Genomic DNA, 20,945 nt, shown 5'->3' with positions numbered 1-20,945 from the left:
GAGTAAAAATCTCTGGGGATGGGCCAGAAATGTCTGGGATTTACTTGTAGGGGCGCTGGGACTAACTGGATCTAATGTGAATGTGGAATTGCAACTGATATGTTTTATACCAGCCGGGGCCACGTGGAGTGGGTCTTGCTGAACCTACTATCAAACCATCAGGATTGAGACATGTGGCTGTGCTTGAAGTTTTTAAAATCTCTGACGATGCTTGATATTCCTTTGATTATATTTGCTGACATCCTTTTCTGGATTTAGCAAAGGTGGGCCATGACATCATTGAGAAAGTAACGTATCTACAGATCTTTAATAAATTGCAGTTCAACCCTAAAGTTGCCTTTGAAGGGTTAAAGGAAGAATTTAAGCAAAACGTTGAAACGTTATATCTGTCTGGGTTGTCTTTTTCCTTGTTAGTGTCTTGTGATTATTAATGAAGTCTACTGAGGTAGCGGGTGCTCTGGATCTGTGATTTTTTTAGTGCTCTCTTGGAGGGAGATTTTGCTTTTTTTAATTTATTTCACTTAGTATTACTGATTCAGTAATCAAGTAATGGGTATGCCACTACCATTCTCATTTCTGACCAAAGTAGAAACTTGGGATTATCCTGGTTTCCCTCTCTGTCTTATTTTCTGTACACTCAACCACCAAGACTTGTTGATTCTACCTCCTAAGTGTCTTTATAATTAGTTCCTTTTTCTTCATTCCATCTGCCTCTTCCTCAACTCAAGCACATATTATCTCTTCCCTAACTATTACAAGGCTTTTTATTGTCACATTGTTTCTAGTCTTGAATTGGAATTCCATCTCTAACGTCTATGTTTCTTGTCTTGAGTTGGAATTCCATCTCTAACATCTATTATTTTCTCTAAAGTTCTCTGTCCTCTTCTCAGCCTTTCTTTTTTTTCTTCCATGCACTTTCCCTGGGAGATCACATCCACTCCACGTCTATGGCTTTGCTTAATTTAATAACACTCCAGATATACCAAAGATGTCACAATATCCATCCGAAACTTTTCTCTGGAGGTCTAGACCTCTATAGCTGCCAGTTCTTTAAACTCAACTTGTCAAAAAGTGAATTGACCACTTTGCCCCCCCCAACTGGATCTTCCTTCTCTATTTTCCATCTCAATAAATGATACCTCCTTCTTTATACCCAGTTGTCCAAGTCATAAACCTAGTGTGGGCTTTGATTTGTACATCTCCCTAATTCCCCAAGTCTAATCAATCATCCCTAACTCCACCTCTTTTCTTTTTTTATTGAAGTATAGTTGATTTATAAAGTTGTACTAGTTTCCGGCTTACAGCAAAGTGATTCAGTTATACATACATATTCTTTTCAGATTATAGGTTATTACAAGATTTTGAATATAGTTCCCTGTGCTATACAGTAGGCCCTTATTGTTTATCTATTTTGCATATAGTAGTGTGTATCTGTTAATCCCAACCTCCTAATTTATCCCTCACCGGCTCTTTCCCCTTTGGTAACCATAAGTTTGTTTCTATGTCTGTGAGTCTATTTCTATTTTGTAAATAAGTTCAGTTGTATCATTTGTTTAGATGCCACATATAAGTGATATCGTATGATATTTGTTTTTCTCTGTCTGACATTTCACTTAGTATGATAATCTCTAGGTCCATCCATGCTGCTGCAAATGGCATAGTTTCCTTCTTTCTTATAGCTGAGTAATCCTAACTCCATCTCTTAAACCTCTCTTGGCCTTGTCTATTATCACCATCCCTATTATCACTACCTTGGTCCCAGCCCAAGGGCTCATCTAGATTTTTTTTCAAACTGGACTTCTGCCTCAGCCTCTTAACTGATTTTTTTGGCCCCTATATTGTCGTCCTGTAAATCCATTTTTTATAGGGCAGTGAACATGATCTTTCTAATCTGCAAATCTGCATTCCTCTGCCTGAAATCCTTCAATGCCTTCCCATTGTTCTAATAAATGTCCGTGGCTTATAAAAACCCATTATAGTATGGTCCCTGCTTGCCTCTCAAGCAATCTTTCTCCCCACGTGCTCCCACTCTCACTCGCAACACTCTCGTCATTAGAATTCATTGTTTCCTTAAATGTACAATGCTTTCTCTTACGTAACTCTGGGCCATTTTGCACCATATTTCCTCTCCTTGAAGACTCCTTCCAGCTCATCTTGTCTCACCCTTTGCCTTACTACTTACTCTTCAGCCCTTAGATGTCAATTTAACTTTCTCTTCCTCCCAGAAGTCTTCCCTGAACACCAAGTTCAGGTTAAATGTTTCTCTTCTTTGCTTCCTTGATGTCATCTACTTACCGCTATGGTACCTCATATCAAATTCCATTGCAACTGCTTTTTTTTTAATGGTTAGTTCTCTGAAGGCAAGAACCGTTATCTGCCTTAGTTATTCCTATATTCCAAGACTGTAATACAGTGCCTGGCACAAGATACGTGCTCCAAATGAACCTGACTTGATTAGTGAGTTAATGAATGCTTTGACACAAGCAGTGCCCTCTTCAGAGAGTGTCTTCCTTCTCACCCTTGCTCACTAGGCAAACTCCTGCTCACCGTGCAAGCCCCAATATCATGCCTTCCTGACTTCTTAAGAGAATCACAGGGCACAGATCCCTGTTTCCTATGTCATCTTCTGCCCCATTATCACTTTTTATCATTTGTTTCACTGGTGAGTCTGTTTTGCACACCAGACTTCAAATTTTCTCATGGAAGGACCTATATTTTCTTCTCTATTAACCTCCATTACTTGGTAGAGAGCATATACTCAAATATTTGCTAAAGGTAGGAGAGAGTACAATAATAAAGCTGGGCCTGATTTTCTTCTGAAGGTGATATGCTTGACTTAAGGTAATTGCAAAATAAGTGTTCTACATGATTTGTTCATGGTTATGTTACTGTAACAAGAGTTTAGCTTACCATGGGTACTAGTCACTAGGTTACAAGACTTGAAGTTCTCTCATTACATTGAAGTTCATGCCTTACCTATGTTCTTTGCTTAGATGTGTTCAAGGCTCCATCATGTGGAATAATCTATGGCCACAATCGTATATTCCAAAGCAAGTTTTAGGAAAAAGAGATTCAGGGCATCATAAATCATTTGAACCAATTTTGGAAAACATGTTAAAAGGATGCAGGCTGTTCACAGGTCTCTTAATATTTTCCAGGTTGTCCTGTTAGCTCTATGTGAAAAGGGGATGATGTAGATTTTTATAGGTTAATTATTGAAAGTATCTAGATCAGTGGTTCTACACAGGGTGATTTTGCACTCTGTGAGGCATTTGGCAATGTCTGGAGGCATTTTTGATTGTCACAAGTATGTGGGAGAGTGCTAATTGCATCTAGTGGGTAAAGGTCAGGGATGCTGTTAAAAATTCTACAATGCACAGGGCAGCCTCCCATATCAAAGAATAATCCAGTCTGAAATGTCAATAGTGCCAAAGTTGAGAAATTCTGACCTAGATGAAATAAAAGTCCCACATTTCACTCAAACACACTTTCCTCTTCCAGGATAGAACATAAATAATACTCAACTGACAACTAGGAGACCAGAATACAGTTCCACTCATGTGCCCTCACTGTGATATTTTGATTTTTCACCTTTAAAATGCTATTTTAATGTTTATATCATGGGATCATTATAAAAATTAAATATGATAATGTACAAGAAAACCTTTAGTTCAGTCTGGCAAATAGTAGTTGCTCAATAAATATTTGTAAAAAACAAGTCCGTGAATACACAGGGAATGTTTGGGGGTTTATGGGGTGCAGGGGAATAGGATTTACCCTGGATAGTTCCTGAGTGTATCACTCTTTTTAGGATCTGTACACACATCACCACTTGTGAGAACACTTTACAGAAGAATTGGCATTGACAAAGACCCAGGGAGGTGTTCATACGTACTTTTTGCTCTTCTCTCTCTATGGCTGCATTGCATTTTTCTATTCCCCAGTTTCTCAAAAAATCTCTGAGATAGCCAAACAGCGTTCCAATTCCGTATCCCAAGTAAGTGAAAACCATAACATGTAGAGGTGCTTCCTCAAAGGATTCAACAACTGGCTTATAAAAATTTGAATTTCCATTTTGCTGAAAAGACAAAAGAAAGTGGAAAATTACCACTCTTCCATTACAACAAACTATGATATTAAAAATTTTGAACTTTCGACCTTTTACATTTCAAAGAATATATTTAAGATTGGAAAAACTGCTTGGAGAAAATTGGAAATCGATCATTGAAGAGAGTAATCAGCAATGTACATTTTATTTCACAAATCCTAATGAAATAATTAATTCAGGCAAAAATTCTCAACAGATTCTAAATCCATTAAGTGAAAAATTAATAAGCAATAGGGCTTTTGCAAGATGCCAAAGTATAACCCTATAAGTTACTCCCCAAACACAAACTTGGGGTTACACCTTAGCCAGGTGATCAAATTACATCACAGATATTAGAACAACTCACCACTCTATGCTCTCGTCATGATGTAATGTTTAATACACTGATGACATATTTAATCTGAATTTAGTCAAGCTCTAATATTTGACTTCCATTTTACAAGAAATATCAGGTAAATGAATTCATGAGGAAACAGATAATCCACAATGTGGGACTTTTTGTATGACAACTGGCTTGGTCTTTAAAAGCAAAACTTAAACGAGTGGGACTACATCAAACCAAAAAGCTTTTGCACAGCAAAAGAAATGATCAATGAAATGAAAAGGCAACCTACAGAATGAGAGAAAATATTTGCAAACCACATATCTGATAATAGGTTAATACCCAAAATATATAAGGAACTCATACAAGTAAAACAAACAAACAAACAAATAATCCAAATAAAAATGGGCAGAAGACCTGAATAAACATTTTCCCAAAGAAGACATCCAAGTGGCTAACAGTTATATGAAAAGGTGCTCAACATCACTAATCATCAGGGAATGCAAATCAAAATCACAATTAGATATCACCTGACACCTGCTAGCCCGGCTGTTACCAAGAAAAGAGAGATAACAAATGTTGGTGAGGATGTGGAGAAAAGGGAGCTCTTGTGGACTGCTAGTGGGAATGTAAATTGGTACAGTCATTATGGAAAACAGTATGAAGTTTCCTCCAAAAATTAAAACAATTACCATATGACCCAGCAATTCCACTTCTGGGCATATATTCATAGGAAATGAAATCAGTATCTTGAAGAGCTATTTGCACTTCCATGTTCATTGCAGCATTATTCACAACAGCTAAGATACAGAAATGATCTAAGTGTGTATTGATGGATGAATGGATAAAGAAAATGTGGGTTTTGTACACACACACATGAATTTTTTTTTTAATATTAATTAATTAATTTATTTATTTTGGCTGTGTTGAGTCTTCGTTTCTGTGTGAGGGCTTTCTCTAGTTGCGGCAAGTGGGGGCCACTCTTCATCGCGGTGCGCAGGCCTCTCACTATCGCGGCCTCTCTTGTTGTGGAGCACAGGCTCCAGACGCGCAGGCTCAGTAATTGTGGCTCACGGGCCTAGCCGCTCCGCGGCATGTGGGATCTTCCCAGATCGGGGCTCGAACCCGTGTCCCCTGCATTGGTAGGCAGATTCTCAACCACTGCGCCGCCAGGGAAGCCCACACACACACATGAATATTATTCAGCCACACACACAAAAGAAAATTCAGTCATTTGTGAAACATAGATGAACCTAGAGTACATTATGCTAAGTGAAATAAGCCAGACTCAAGAAGCCAAATACTGCCTTATCTCACTTATATGTGAAATCTAAAAAAGCTGAACTCACAGAAACAGAGAGTAGACTGGTGATTACCAGACAGTGGGTGGGGAAAACAGGGAGATGTTGGTCAAAGGGTACAAGCCTTCAGTTATAAGATGAAGAAGTTCCGGGGAGCTAATGTACAGCATGGTACCTATAGGTAGTAATGTTGTATAGTATACTTGAAATTTGCTAAAACAGTAGATCTAAAGTGTTCTCATCACACGCAGACACACACACACACACACACAGGTAGCTAGGTGAGGTGATAGATGTGTTAATTGATTGCAGTAATAATTTCATAACGTATACATATATCAAATCATGTTGTACACCTCAAGTACATACAATTATTAGTTATTAACTATACCTCAATCAAGCTGGAAAAAAAAGAGCAAAGAGTGGGGAAGGGAACTTAAGAGACACCCAAGTGCACTGTGTGTTCTTTCATTAGATCCTCTTTTTTTGTTTTTTGTAAAAAAAACTGGTAAAAAATACATATTTTGAACAACTGTGGAAATCTAAATAGGGACTGGAAATATATATTATTGAGGAGTTAATTTTGTTAGGAGTGAGAGTAGTAGGATAGTTATGTGGGAGGATTTCTTTTAAATTAATTTATTTATTTATTTTTGGCTGTGTTGGGTCTTCGTTTCTGTGCGAGGGCTTTCTCTAGTTGCGGCAAGCGGGGGCCACACTTCATCGCGGTGCGCGGGCCTCTCACTATCGCGGCCTCTCTTGTTGCGGAGCACAGGCTCCAGATGCGCAGGCTCAGTAGTTGTGGCTCACGGGCCTAGTTGCTCCGCGGCATGTGGGATCTTCCCAGACCAGGGCTCAAACCCGTGTCCCCTGCATTGGCAGGCAGATTCTCAACCACTGCACCACCAGGGAAGCCTGGGAGGATGTTTTAATCTTTGTCAATGCATGCTGAAGGATTAAGGAGGGTGAAGTGTTATAACAGCTCTAACTTTCTTTCAAATGGTTCATCAAAAATTAAACACATACATATACAATTTTGGGAAAATGTTGAATCTAGATGGAGGTTATACTGGTGGGCGATTGTTATATTGTTACATTATTTTTTCATTTTTCTGCATGTTTGAAAATTTTCATAATAAAAAGTCAAAGTAAATATTTCTCTCATTTATTTTGGGTGTCACCATGCCAGTGGAAAGTAGACTTTTAATATCAAACCATTCTTATTCCTGCTTAATTGATTTTCACACAGTAGCTCAATGTTTGCTCAATGCATTAGTGAATAAATTATTCTTAACACTACTAATTAAGTTTTTGTCCTTAATAAATATTTATACATTTATTCAGTTTTTTATTCAACAAATATAATACAATCCTTGGATTACCCATTTCCCAATGAGATGATCCATAAGAAGTGTTTTGACCATTTTTAGTGATTTACAGGAAACTGTCAAATGTCTACTAATACTTAATTTATTAATTTAGCTTACACTAAATGTATTATATACACTATAATATACACATATACATATATATAATATACAATATATATAATATACAATATAATATACAATATGTATACAATAATATACAATATAATATACATATATACATTATATTATATGTATTATATAAAAATTATGTTAATTAGAAATAATGTTTTTGCTACTATCATACTATAAGCACCATTAGATTCCACAAACACAGTTTTCTAGACTATATTGCCTTTATTTCCTCTATTCTGTTTGAGATGCAGTAGTTTTGGAATCTGTGTGACAGTCCCTGGAAGTTTTATCCCAAGCCACAAAATATGTGACAATCAAAAAAAAATCTATCTGATAGATGAATATTTTTTATTTATACTACTTGTTTTTAAAGTAATTTTTAAAAAGCCCTTTTATAATGAGATTTTACACTTGAATTGCTCAGTCAAAAGCCCACAAAATACTATTAAATCTTATTAAAATTCCTTAACTCCTTATTATCCATTATACCAGTGTTGTAACTGAGCAGCGCCCTATGAGGCCTTCCCAGAATAGACCCACCCCATGTCATCCACCTGCCGTTTTTCTGTAGAAAATCTTTAGTCAAAGAATAAATTTAATCAGAGAAGTGAGAAAATGCAGAAAGAAAGGAAAACAGTCAAGCAAGACAAAATAATAATACTTTAGCCAATAAACAAACTCAAGGACTTTTAGTTCTTCCTCAAGGACTATAGATAATATTCTGAGCCATGTCTTTTGAGCTGTTTTGCAGATACTGAAGCCCCCAGCAGGTGGGAGCAGTTAACTGTATGCTGCCCACAAGCACGTAGACCCCAGACCAGTTGGAACCAGGAGGTCGAGGATGCTGATTCCTCATTACTTCACCACCGACCAGTCAGAAGAATGCCCATGAGCTGACCATGCCCTGCTTTTTGAACACTGTAAGACTCCTCACTACCCCTTCCAGGGTGGGACACACAGTTTGGCGGGCGTTAGCCCACCGTGACCCCCTTTGCCTGGCAAAGCAATAAAGCTATTCTTTTCTACTTCACCCAAAAGTCTGTCTCCATGTTTCTATTCAGCACCAGAGCACAGAGGCCGAGTTTTGGCAACAGTGTCTTCTCCAGACAAACCAAGCTAACATTAATGCACGTTGCTTTTGTCTAATATCTTCCCCAAATGCTACCGGGTGGTTTAAAATAATTAAAGTGAGAGATCATTGCATAATATGAGGTCTTGAATGGAAGGTGAAGGAACGAATATAACAAATACCTTGTATTTGGGAACATAGGGCACTAATTGGATGTCTTGCATGAACCGGCAACATGCTAGGTTCTGGGAATTCCAAGATGAATGAGACAGACCCCGTCCCTGCTCCTGAGTCCTTGACCTCCCTCTACGCCCTCACACATCAGTCGTAGGTCTGATGGATGGCCAACCTTCCTAGTCTAGTGTGAAAGTTTGGCTCCCTTCCTGGGTTCTGTTCTGTCTGTGACCTTTGAACTGCATCCATCTCTAGCATGCCTGGTGACTTCCTGGCCCAGTTAAGATCCACCTCCTGGTTCTTTCCACATCATGGGGATACCCAAGGGGCTTCCTTCCTTCCTGGAGTTGTCCAGACTCTAGCAAAAGGGGCTGAGAGCCTCATGAAAAAGGTTTGATGAACTTTTGTGACTGGTTCGGTATGAGGTCAAGGAAGAGGCCATGACAGTATCTGCGAGGAGTGTTATAGGAATGTCGGTAAGAAGAAAGTGGAGATTAGAAGGAGGACTGCTTGTGGGGGAAGACAATCAGTATGCACAGGACCTGCTGAGTTGGGGTGGTGTCTGCTTGCATAAATGGGGGTATTTGTGGGCAGTTAGAGGTGCAGGAAAAGAGAAAGGCCTGGCTGAAGTATACGATCTAGGACTCAACTACTCTGAGGCCCAGCGTGAGCCACGGTTAAAGGCAAACGTGATAAAGCACAAAATAAAAAGAAGAGCAGGAAGCTTGGGACCAAAATTTGGGACCCCCTGATTTTAAGGGCACCGTAGACGAAGAAGGGTGAGTGAAGGGCATCCAGTGTGGGTGACTTCAGAACCTTGATTTAATGTGCTCACAAATGAACCCCTTGGGCTGACTTAGAGGATGGCTGAGTCACATAGGCACATATAAAAAGAGAAACTTCCAGGACATTCAACGCCATCCTGTGAGGATCAGTGGGTTTTCCCCTTTTCCTTACCTGGCCCTGTAGCCATTTCTGAGCTCCATATATGGCCAAATCAATGGGAACTTTCTGCTTGAATTGGTTCTCAGGCAAAGCTGCACTGTATATAAGAGACTGTCTACCTAGATGCAGATAAAACCCTCAGCTGGGTGCACAGACTGGGCTTTTTTTTTGTTCCTGTGACTTGTTCTGGGAGATAGTTATATCACAAAGGAGAAGTTTCCAACAATGTCTGTCGGCGGCAACCGCTACCTACTTTACTCTCTCACATATAACTTTATTTATTTTTAATTTAGTTTAATGTAATTTTGTTTGGCAGAGAGAAAAAGAGATACCTTCATGGAGAGCAACATTATTTGGAAATGTATAGGTCTTTCTTAACAGATGAAAATTGACGCATTTACCGAAATTCTTTATTTAAAATTGAAATAGGTCACACCTCTTGGAAAAGATTTCTCAGCCTGGGGTTGGATAGTTCTTTTGAAATATGAGAATCGGTCCTATCAAAGTAAACAAAACCTAAATCTTGCTTAATACATTTGCTAGCCAAGGTCAACACAGCATGGTAATCTGTAATGCACTTCCTTTGTTTGTTCTACCTGCTGGAAATACAGCTTTTGATGTTCTACTTTTTCTTTCATAGTGTTGAAAATAAATAGATCCTGAGCCACCTTTCCCAGAGCGCCCGGTCATCTGGGACTCTGTGACACCCTGGAGGTTGTTTACGTGTTGTAATCCTGTCACATCTAGAAATAAACAATGTTGGGATGTCCTGGAAGGATGATTACTCTTCCATTCAAATTAGCAGGTCTTTTACTGCCTGTCTGTTTTGCACTGTCCTAGGCTAATATTAGAGGGGATAGGAAATCAGTAAATATAGTCTCTTTCTCCCAGAATTGGTAGCGTAATTGTGTGTGTGGTGGGGGGAGGGGAGCGAGCATAATCATAACATAGAGCAAAAAGTAAACGTCGTAAGAGTGACACAAATGGAGGGACCGTATCACATTGGGCAATCAGGAGTGGCTTCCTGAAGGAGGGGGCATTTGAGCCCAGTGTTGGTGGGAGGCAGAGCATGATGGTGGAGAGAGCTTAGGCAGGAGGGAGAATGCCTGGGTTCAAATCCTGACACTTTCACTTGCTTACTGTAAGACATTGTGCAAGTCAGCTAATTTCCCTCGGTCTCAAATGCCTCCAGTGGAAAATGGACTAGTAAAGTTTGTTTTGAAAATGAAATGGGATAATATATGCAAAGTACCTGCCCCAGGGTAAACACTTATTAAATGTTCAGATTTTCATGAAATCTTCTGAGTAGAGAAGTTAGAGGAAACTGTTAGAATGGATGATGCTACTTTTAGAGAAATATTTGGGAAAGAAGAGAAAGAATAGGTATAGAGCCTTGGCCAGTACCTACACACAGGGAGAAGCAGGAGAGCAAGGATCCACTGGAGGCAGTAAGTGTGAGGGGGAAGAAGGGTGGGGATTAGAGGCATGGGGGGCTGAGATATTGAACTTGAGAGAGACCATGATGCTTGGGTCATCTGGAATTGCAGCAACCATTTGTGGCCACAAGATGAAGATATTTAGTTATGCACAGAAGATGGTATTGATAGAAAGAAGAGATGGAAAGCCCTGAGGTCCTTAATGAGACTCTTCTCAACTCTAGACTCTTCCCAACTCTAGATTCTTATTATGTGAGAATAACAAAATCTTATTTTAATCTACTTATATTTGAGTCTTCCACTACTGGCAGACGCAAGGATCCCGTCAGATCAGTTCTCATCCCCAGTCAAGGGAGTAACAAGAATTGTAGACTAGATGAGAGGCTGGTGGAGAGGGATGGGACTGATGCTCATCTAGTACACATGATATACTCATTTCAGTTGTTTATCCCAAGCATCCTTTCTGATTGGTTAATGAATGCCCTGTTCTGACTGGTAAGTATACATTCCTTACTGTGTGTGTGTGTGTGTGTGTGTGTGTGTGTATGTGTATGTACATGTATGTATATGTATATTCCTTACTGTGTGTGTATGTATGTACGTATGTGTGTGTGTATGTGCATGTAAATACATATGTATATACATACATATGTGTATGTATATATATGCATGTATGTATGTGTGTGTGTGTGTGTGTGTGTGTGTGTGTGTGTGTGTGTATATATATATATATATATTTAATTTTCATCCTTAATGGCAGGTAAAATTCAAAGCAACTCTTTCCTCAGTGGAATCCTCTACTTTTACTCTAAAACATTTGAGAGTCTTATTGGTTTCAAAGTTACCATTTATTTCTCTTCTAAAATACTTTGGAATGTCAATTAGATCTGGCTGAAGTTATACAAAATGATGCAGCACCAAAACTCATGAAAGTGGAATGATACATGAATGATGAGAATACACAGCTCTACCTTAGTAGAGAGGGTACTTAATGTGTTAAAGTTGTCTGGGATTTTAAGAAATAAGAATTTTAACCACAGCCTTCTGTCATGTATTTTGTAGATATAAATGTTTAGAAATGCTTTATGAAGTTCATATGCCTCAGTCTAGTCTAACTCATCATCTTGTCACAAATAGGTGAGTTGCTTTCATTCCAAACCCTGATTTTTATCCCCTCCAAAACCTTCTTTCATGCTGCCACTTTCCTGTAATTTCTTCAGTTTCTACTCCTTTTCCTAACTGTCCTCTGCTGCCCCCCCTCCCTCACCTCCACCCCACACACATAGACACCTTGGCTTGCCTAATATCCACTGTTTAAGACCCAGTTCTCGCTTCATTTCTTAAAAAGATCCAGGCTAGGTGTTCTCACTACATAATACCATTATAACACTCACCACTTTGTATTACAATAATATTTTTAGGAAGACAAGTTAGTTAATAAAAGGACAGAAAATAAAGGATCACTTGCAAAAAATAATAGCTTTTATTATCTCTCACTCAGGCCTTTTGAATATTTCAAATATTTTCACACTATTGTCCATTGTGGTGGAGACTGGCTGTGCATCAGACCATTTCCCTCTCCTCTTTCTCATGGCCAGGCTACATGCCCCACGACCCTTGCAGACATGCGTGGCCATACGGCTGACCAATGTGAAGTTGGTAGAAGTGAAATGTGCTATTTCTGTGCCTGGCCCACAAGAGCTTCTCTCATGATCCATCTTTTTCTCTTTCTCCTATTGTCATCTGAATTCTGATGGCCAAGGTGACCTTGGAAGCCACACAATGTCATCTGCAGAGCTTTGTCAGCCTGGTGCCCTGAATTACCATGTGGAGCAGAGTCTTTACTTCCTCTCCCTCCAGCTTCCTGTCACTGCCCATAAGACTTAATATGAGTGAGAAATAAACTTCTATTGGGTTGTGCCACTGAGATGTGGTGGCTCATTTTTTATGTCATCTAGTATTACCTTAATGAATAGATACTATAAGAATTGTGTTAAAATTCTTTCATGTCTAAATCTTGTTTAGAAGCATTTGGAAGGAAGTCTGAGAACTGAGTTACTTCCCAAGCAAAAGGGTGCATCAGGACCTGTCTGCACTGGCCAACATTCAAATTTAAATCTGAGGAATGTAAACTGGTGCAGCCACTATGGAAAACAGTATGGAGGTTCCTCAAAAAACTAAAAATAGAACCACAATATGATCCAACAGTCCCACTCCTGGGTAATTATCTGAAGAAAATGAAAACATTGATTTGAAAAGATATATGTACCCCAATGTATGAGTGTCTATATATATATATATATATATATATATATATATATATATATATATATATATATATATAAAACAGAATATTACTCAGCTATAAAAAAAGAATGGAATTTTGCCATTTGCAACAACATGGGTTGACCTGGAGGATATTACATGTAGTGAAGTAAGTCAGACAGAGAAAGACAAATACTGTATATTCTCGTTTATATGTGGAATCTAAAAAAATGAAACAAATGAATATAACAAAACAGAAGTAGACTAATAGATACAAAGAACAAATTAGTGGTTACCAGTGCACTGGGGAGGGGCAAGATAGGGGAAGGTGATTAAGATGTATAAACTACTATGTATGAAATAAATAAGATACAAGGACGTAATGTACAGCACAGGGAATATAACTGATATTTTATAATAACTTTAAATGGAGTATAATTTATAAAAATATAAAATCATTATGTTGTACACCTGAAACTAGTATAACATTGTAAATCAACTGTACTTTAATTTAAAAAAAGATGGAATGAGATAATCAATCAGTCAATCAATAAATCTGGTGAAGTTGTCAAAGATTCAATTCTTGATTTATTGAGCATCTCTGAGTGTTAGGTGGTGCATGACAGAAAGAAGTACGTTATAAGACTTAGGCTTCAGGGACCACAGAAATCAGCGAGAGAGACAGACAGACAGATTATAATCATGGAATTTTTTGAGGGGACAAGTTCTTTATGTATGAACTACTCCAACCTTTCTTTGTAGTGATGCACAAGTTCAGTCACTGAGAGGCTAAGTTGCTTTCCCATCATCTTGGGTTTCCCATCCACCACCAGAGAAGTTAGCGAACAAGTCAGGGAAGCCCATGAAGAGTCCCAGCTTCCACATTTCCAGATTGGGAAGTCAGGGTTTCACAGAAAAGGCAGGATGGCTTGGAGGGGACTAAATGGAGTCCCTAGCAGTGTGCCCCATGAAAATCTGCTGTAGGATTGAGTGAATGAGAGAGAAAAAGGGGGCCAAGACTGGGAAATGTTGAGCAAGGAGGTGAGGGCCTTCCAGGACAGGAGAACCAGCATGGGCACTTGCTAGTGAGTAGAAATGAGAGGAATGGGACCTTGCAAGGACTTCTGGCTGGACCTCATGTGTTGCCTGCTTGGAGATGTGGTGTGTAGTGCCTGCTGAAATTGAACAGGTCTTCTCTGCAGGGTAAGCCAGACTTTCTGTTTCAAAGAGCAGTGAAAAAGAAATGCAGGGAAGAAAGATTTGTAGGATCCCAGGATCCTACCTGGGATGACAGCTGGCGTGGAGGCCCTAAAGTCAGTTGGACATAATTGAACTTTGGAACAAAGTGGCTGTCCTTCACCACCCTGCAATGACTGCAATCTTCTAATTTTACTCACAACCAGCTGGATCACTTGAGAGGCACAGAGCTTTTCTGAAGTTATCCTGATAAACCAGAGAAAACAATGCATTGTTGTTTTAATACCATTGAAATTAACTACTACCTACTATCTTCTTGTTCAGTTATGATGTTCTCAGTCCAGGTGAGAACAGTGCTTATCTCTGAGGTGCTCAAAGCTTTTGTGGCCATGATTTTATTTACTTACATGATATTCCTAAGAGGTAGGTTGTGGATAGCTGTAATAGAATTAGAATTATCTTCACTTAATAAGACAGTCACAGGGCATTAAGCAATTTCCCCAAGGTTATAAAGCAGGCAAAGTCAGGATGAAGTTGAATTTCTCAAGTCCACAGCACCAGGGTTGAATCAGAAAGAAGCTTTAAGTTAGACCTTTGAGATGTGACAGATTGGAACATGTTTCAGAAATAGCCATGGGGCTGACTCTTTGTCCTTCCCAGGTGGGTACTGGCAGTTGTCAACACTCGTGGGAAGGCTGATTGCCATGTGCATGCACCTGTGCTAGGCACTGGATCATTTAGGTAGTTTCTCTTACGGCTTCCATCCCCATGGAACTCATGCACTAAGGCGGGGATAAAACGTGTGTACAGAAATACAACACTTCATGATTAGAGAGCAAGAAGTCTCCAGTGGCAACATCCCAGAAGTCTAATGTCATTCCATATTTATACATTTGTTCATTTTTTTCCTTCCTTTATTTATTTACGTTTTTAATTGCAGTAGAGTTGATTTACAATGTTGTGTTAGTTTCAGCAAAGTGCTTCAGTTATACACACATACACACACATATATATATTCTTTTTCACATTCTTTTCCATTTTAGGTTATTACAAGATATTGAATACAGTTCCCTGTGCCATACAGTAGGTCCTTGTTGGTTATCTATTTTATATATAGTAGTGTGTATCTGTTAATTCCAAACTCCTAATTTATCCCTCCCCCCCACCTTTCCCCTTTGGTGACCATGTTTGTCTTTTATATCTGTGAGTCTATTTCTGTTTTGTAAATAAGTTCACTTGTATCCTTTTTTTAGATTCCACATATAAGTGATATCATATGATATTTGTCTTTCTCTGTCTTACTTCACTTAGTATGATCATCTCTAGGCATATTTGTTCATTCATTCATCCAACAAACACATATTGAGTACGTACTCCATGCTAGCTACTGTGCTCTGTCCAGGTGACATAGTGGTGACCAGGAAGGACAGAACCCTTGACCTCATGACAGTGATGGTCTATATGTGAACCGCCCAATACAATAATCATTAGCCACATGTAGCTACTTACATCAAACTTAAATCATTCAAGTTAAATACATTTAGAGATTTAGGTTCTCAGTTGCATGAGCCACATTTCAAATGTTGGACAACCACACGTGGCTGCTGGCTACCTTACTGGGTGGGACGGTCACACAGTATTTTTGTCATCACAGCAGGTTCCGTTGTTCTGAGGTCTGCAAATTGTGGCCCACAAGGCAGATCTGGCCTACCCCTTGCTTTTGCTATTTTCTTTCAAAATAAAGTTTTATTGGAACACAGTGACACCCGTTTGTTTATTGCTGTCCATGGCTGCTTTCACACTGCAAAGGCAGAGTTGAGTAACTGTGGCAGGGACTTTGTGTCCCAAAGAACTGAAAATATTTACTGTCTGGCCTGTTACAGAGAAAGTTTGCCAACCCCTGGTCTAGATGGAAATACAGATCAGAGCAAACACTTACAAAAAGGGAAATGAAGAATAAGTCAGGGACCTATGGAGTGGGTAGGACGGGATCTGACCTAGTCCAGGAAAAGAGAAAGGCCTCCCTAAAGAAGATGATGTTTAAAATAAGATCTGAATAGTCAGTAGGAGTTGATGAGGCACAGTGTTCCCAGCAGGAGGAAGAACCCGAAGAACTGTGGGGAGGGAAGGGGGTAGGGTGGTGGGCTGGCAGGGGTAGTGAGGGGGCAGGCATGGCTGCAGGTCGGTTCTAAAAGGGGAACTCCATCCACTTTGTCCATCATTAGTACTCCAGGGCTTAGAAGGGCATCTGATACGAAGTAGGCATCCAATAAATCTTGGATGAATCAATGGATGAATCGGCGGGGAGGTTGTGCAGAGTTCTTAAACCGAGCTTAGGACCACAGGCTTGATCCTGACAAGGGAAGCCATTGACGAGCTGTAAGCAAATGCCGGCCTAAAAACTTGATCTGATACGTGTTTTCAAAAGGCCCCCTGCAAAGCCATGCATGTGAATGGGTCTTCGGGGAGCCCTGACATACCAGTGATTCACAGTGATTCATGGTTGTAAGGTCGGTAATTTTGAGAAAGATAAATATCATATGATATCGCTTATATGCAGAATCTTAAGAAAGATGATACAAATGAACTTATTTGCAAAACAGAGACTCACAGACTTAGAGAATGAACTTATGGTTACTGGGGGAAAAGGATAGGGGGTGGAGGGATAGATTGGGAGTTTGGGATTGACATATACACACTGCTATATTTAAAATAAATAACCAACAAGGACCTACTGTATAGCACAGGGAACTCTGCTCAATATTCTGTAATAACCTAAGTGGGAATAGAATTTGAAAAAGAATAGATACAAGTATATGTATAACTGAATCACTTTGCTGTACACCTGAAATTAACATACCATTGTTAATCAACTATAATCCAATATAAAATAAGGTAAAGTCTCTCTTGTATCCCTTGCAGAAGAATATTTGATGAAACATACTCGTTCCATTGATCCTGAACTTTTGAACCTATGACCAAAAATCAAAAGGAAAGTGTCTCCTAAGCTGCATGAAAACGAACCAACACCAGAGGCGTGCTTTGCCATGGAAGTGAGGTGTGTACTGTAGCATTTCCTTCCCGTGCCAGGCAGCCGATGACTCATAGGTGAATTAAAAAAAGGGTGGGGCTCTGGAAGCACACAAAATGTGGTGGGCTGAGCACAGGGGACTGAACTTGGATTAGAAACAATGGCTTTTCTCTGTGAATCAAATTGAAACAATTTCTTCTTGCACCTTGATGATGCTGAACTACCATCTCTGGACCCCAACCAAAACTTCTGATTCCCTGAACACGGACCAAAGAGTGCCTGCCATTCAGCAACCTGAAGAAGCAGAAAACCCCCCTACCCAGAAAGAGGGAAAGTTGCTGAGGATTCCATTGTTCCTCCTTCCCTGTGTGTTTATCAGGATTTGGCTCATGGCTGTACAGACCTATTCTCCTTGCCTCCTTCCCTCCACTGCCTGTCACCCTATAAAACCACTCACAATTTATGCACATCAAGAGCAGCCTAGGTTCATCTTCAATCTATAACCTGGCTCATCTTTTGCTTGCCTTTGAAGACAGAATGTGTCCTTAAAGAGGTGATGCTTAGTTGAATGTATACAGTTTTTTTGGCTGGAATCTTTGGTGTTCATGGAAGGCAGAGCATATCTGATTTTCCATGAAAACCTTTTGCTTCTTGGGAAAGTAAGCATAATGTCTCCAAACAACCAATTCCCCAAGAGTATGACAACACAACAATTTGTTTCTTTGCTTCCAAAATATCTGATAACATCCATGGTCACAGCTATAATTATCTGATTAACTTTTCTTATGTGGCATATAATGTTGAAAAAAAAGTAACTTCTCCCAGAGCAGTGCTAGTCTTGACTAGTTTTTACCTGTACTCCTGAATCAACTATTTAAAAATTCCAGGCATTTTTTTTTAGCCATCATTATTTATGAGTCCTAAGTAATGGCTGGGTGCAAAGCATGAGTCATCTGATTGGTATAAAGATTGATATTACACTTAAAAAAAGAAAACTGACATTCGTGACCTATTTATTTCAGCCATTGTATCATTTTCCCAGGTCACTATGTGGAGAACTTCTGTATCTTAGTCTGTAGACACCTGATTCAGTGGTTTTGTGAAGAATTGACCCATGGGAAGCATAACCCCATAGACAAAATGCCAGCCCCTTTTGCATAAACTTACAAACCAATCCGTCAAACCTTACGTCGGTTGTGAGATTTTCCCAAGTACCCCTAAGTTATTTGCATGGTTTGGCAAAAGCTGTTATTGCCAAGGGCTCCTTCGGGGTTTGTTTTGGATTCTGTACTATGAAAAGCAGTATTGTGTAGAGGCTCTAGAAACTGGCAGTGGACAGGTGTGTGTCTTGCCCTGGATTGGCCATTTTGAGATATTGGGCAAGTGTGCCTCAGTTCTGTTCTCTATTCTATTAAGTGAGAAATGTGTCACTAAGATCTAGAAAATGAGATAACATGCTTCTCTGAGATCTGAGATCATTTCTGCCATGATTATTCCAGTGTTTGAGACAATCTGGAGCCTAATTTCTTTCAGACTATCAGAGTAGGTGACTGGGAAACATGTTATGTTGCAAGACCTAAGAATCCTTAACGCGTCATCAATGTCATTGCCTCAGGGAGGCTCAGCAAAGGACCCAAGAAATTAATTGACTCGTGCTCCCCTGCTGGGTCTGGAAGCAAGCCTTCATGATGGCACATGTTTGAAAATGAAGTTGAGGCTGCACAAGGGCTCAGAAGAAGGTAATTCTGGGGAGTACACATGCTACATGCCATAAGGATGTAAAGACAGAGGTCAATGATTTTTAAAGAAAGATTTATAGGAAGTTGTGTCTGGTGTGCCATGTAAAATCACTTTGCTGCCTGGCTATGGAAATCTAAGGTAGAAACTAACATTTTGCAAGACTTAGAATCTTACAGATTTTAAAAAATTACTAAAACTGACTCCCAAATCTGCTCTTCTGAGTAAGTGTAATAACCAAAATAGCACTTTTTCTCTTGCTGTGAATTAATCTGCTGAAGAATAGAGGTGCTGATTTTTTTTTTTTTTACTTCCTACCTGTTCTTATAAAGGAACAGTTGACATAGTTGTATGCACTGAGTAAGGGTTTGAAAAATACCTATGTGTCCAGTCCTTTGAGACATTCCTGAACTTAGAGTTAAAAATGTCTGGGATTCTTGTCCAGCTCTGTCCCCATCATCCATGTGTCTTTGGTCTCATTATTTTTCTTAGCTCTGTTTTTTTCATCCCTAAAATGGGTCATTAGCACTCAAAACTTCACAGCATTGCTGTGAGAGTCCAACGAGACGTTGGATATAAGGATCATTATAGTTGATGCTGAAGGTTAAAGGGGCAAAACATTGGTTGTATTTTAAAGAAATCATTCTAACCATGCATGCGCCACCATATTTACTTCTTACAACGACTCTATTGGGCAGGCACTACTATTATCCTCATCTTCCAGATAGGGAAACTGAGGCACAGAGAGATTAAACTGCTTGTCCAAGGTCATAGAGCGGCCGATGTGAAGCTGAAATTCAAGCCCAGGCAGTGCAAAGGGGAGGCCCTGCTCCCAACCTCTATATGATGGTTCAGTTCACTAGGACAGTAGGGCGGCAGGAGGTGGCAACAATTTATGTGATATTAGGGGTCAGAAAATCCTCCTATTACATGCCACCCGTGTGGGTGATTATCTGACCTCTTTGAACCTTGGGTCCTTATACGTGAAATTTGAAAGCAATAGGTGAGAATTAACAATACTTCAAAAAGCGTAAATACGTGGTGGGACCTTGTGTGTGGCAGCAATCATTAACTGTAATTAATACTGATTTCTCTGACATGGTTTTCTAAGATAGGCAAAGAAGGAGGCTCTCTCCATGTGGCTCTTATTTTGGGAAATAGGAGAGGTCTATACATCTTCCATGAGACAAATGCAATTTTGCATCATCAATTTTGAAATTGAAGCTAAAGAATTTGCAATAGTAGATACCACTCTGAGCCATCAAATACTGTAGTCCCTGGCTGTTTGCTTTCACAGGTTGGAGGTTTCAGAAACAAATGCACCTTTCCAGAAAGGGCCTTGGTCTGGGTATCAAGAGACCAGAGTGGGGGAGGGTGCCTCACACTGGTGTGACCTCTGAGACAGTCACTTAGCTTTGTTGAGCCTCATTCCTCCGTGTGTAAGAAGACAGGGCATGGTATGGAATTTTAAGAATTTCTACAGTGAGTTCCCTTCCTGCCAGCTGGATTATACTCCAGACAAAAAGGGAAAATGGCTCTTGAACCCGTCAGAACTATAGGTTTACAACAGGGGAGTTTCTCGAGTGAGGTAGCCTCCTGCTGAGTCTTTCATCTCACTAGACGAATTTACACTTGATTCAGCTCACGGTTTTATAAAATCTTTGCACAGTCAAAACTATATCTGCACATTTTGTCTCCAAAGAAGAAAAAAGAAAGAGCGATGGACAAACATTGAAATCTGGTTAATAATTTGCATGTGGAAGAGTTTAGGGATGAAGTCTATTGATTCTCCAACTTTCTTTGAAATGCACCAAACATATGGTTTGATGGTTGGATAGAGGGACAGATAGACAAATGT

At 39.5% G+C, this 20,945-nt stretch overlaps 1 protein-coding gene across 6 annotated transcripts in view; it reads right to left on the bottom strand.

Moving 5' to 3' along the window:
- Window positions 1-20,945, bottom strand: part of SPTLC3 (serine palmitoyltransferase long chain base subunit 3) — a 132,927-nt gene that overhangs the window by 101,477 nt on the left and 10,505 nt on the right. For all 6 annotated transcript variants that reach the window (XM_082428606.1, XM_082428603.1, XM_082428604.1 and 3 more), the window contains exon 3: window positions 3,896-4,078. In XM_082428606.1, coding sequence (XP_082284732.1) covers window positions 3,896-4,078 — 183 coding nt within the window. The remainder of the gene's footprint in view (window positions 1-3,895; window positions 4,079-20,945) is intronic.

The sequence above is a fragment of the Balaenoptera physalus genome, assembly GCF_965194825.1.
Source record: "Balaenoptera physalus genome assembly, chromosome: 16".
Classification (NCBI taxonomy): domain Eukaryota; kingdom Metazoa; phylum Chordata; class Mammalia; order Artiodactyla; family Balaenopteridae; genus Balaenoptera; species Balaenoptera physalus.
This window is presented reverse-complemented; position numbering and strand designations above follow the sequence as displayed.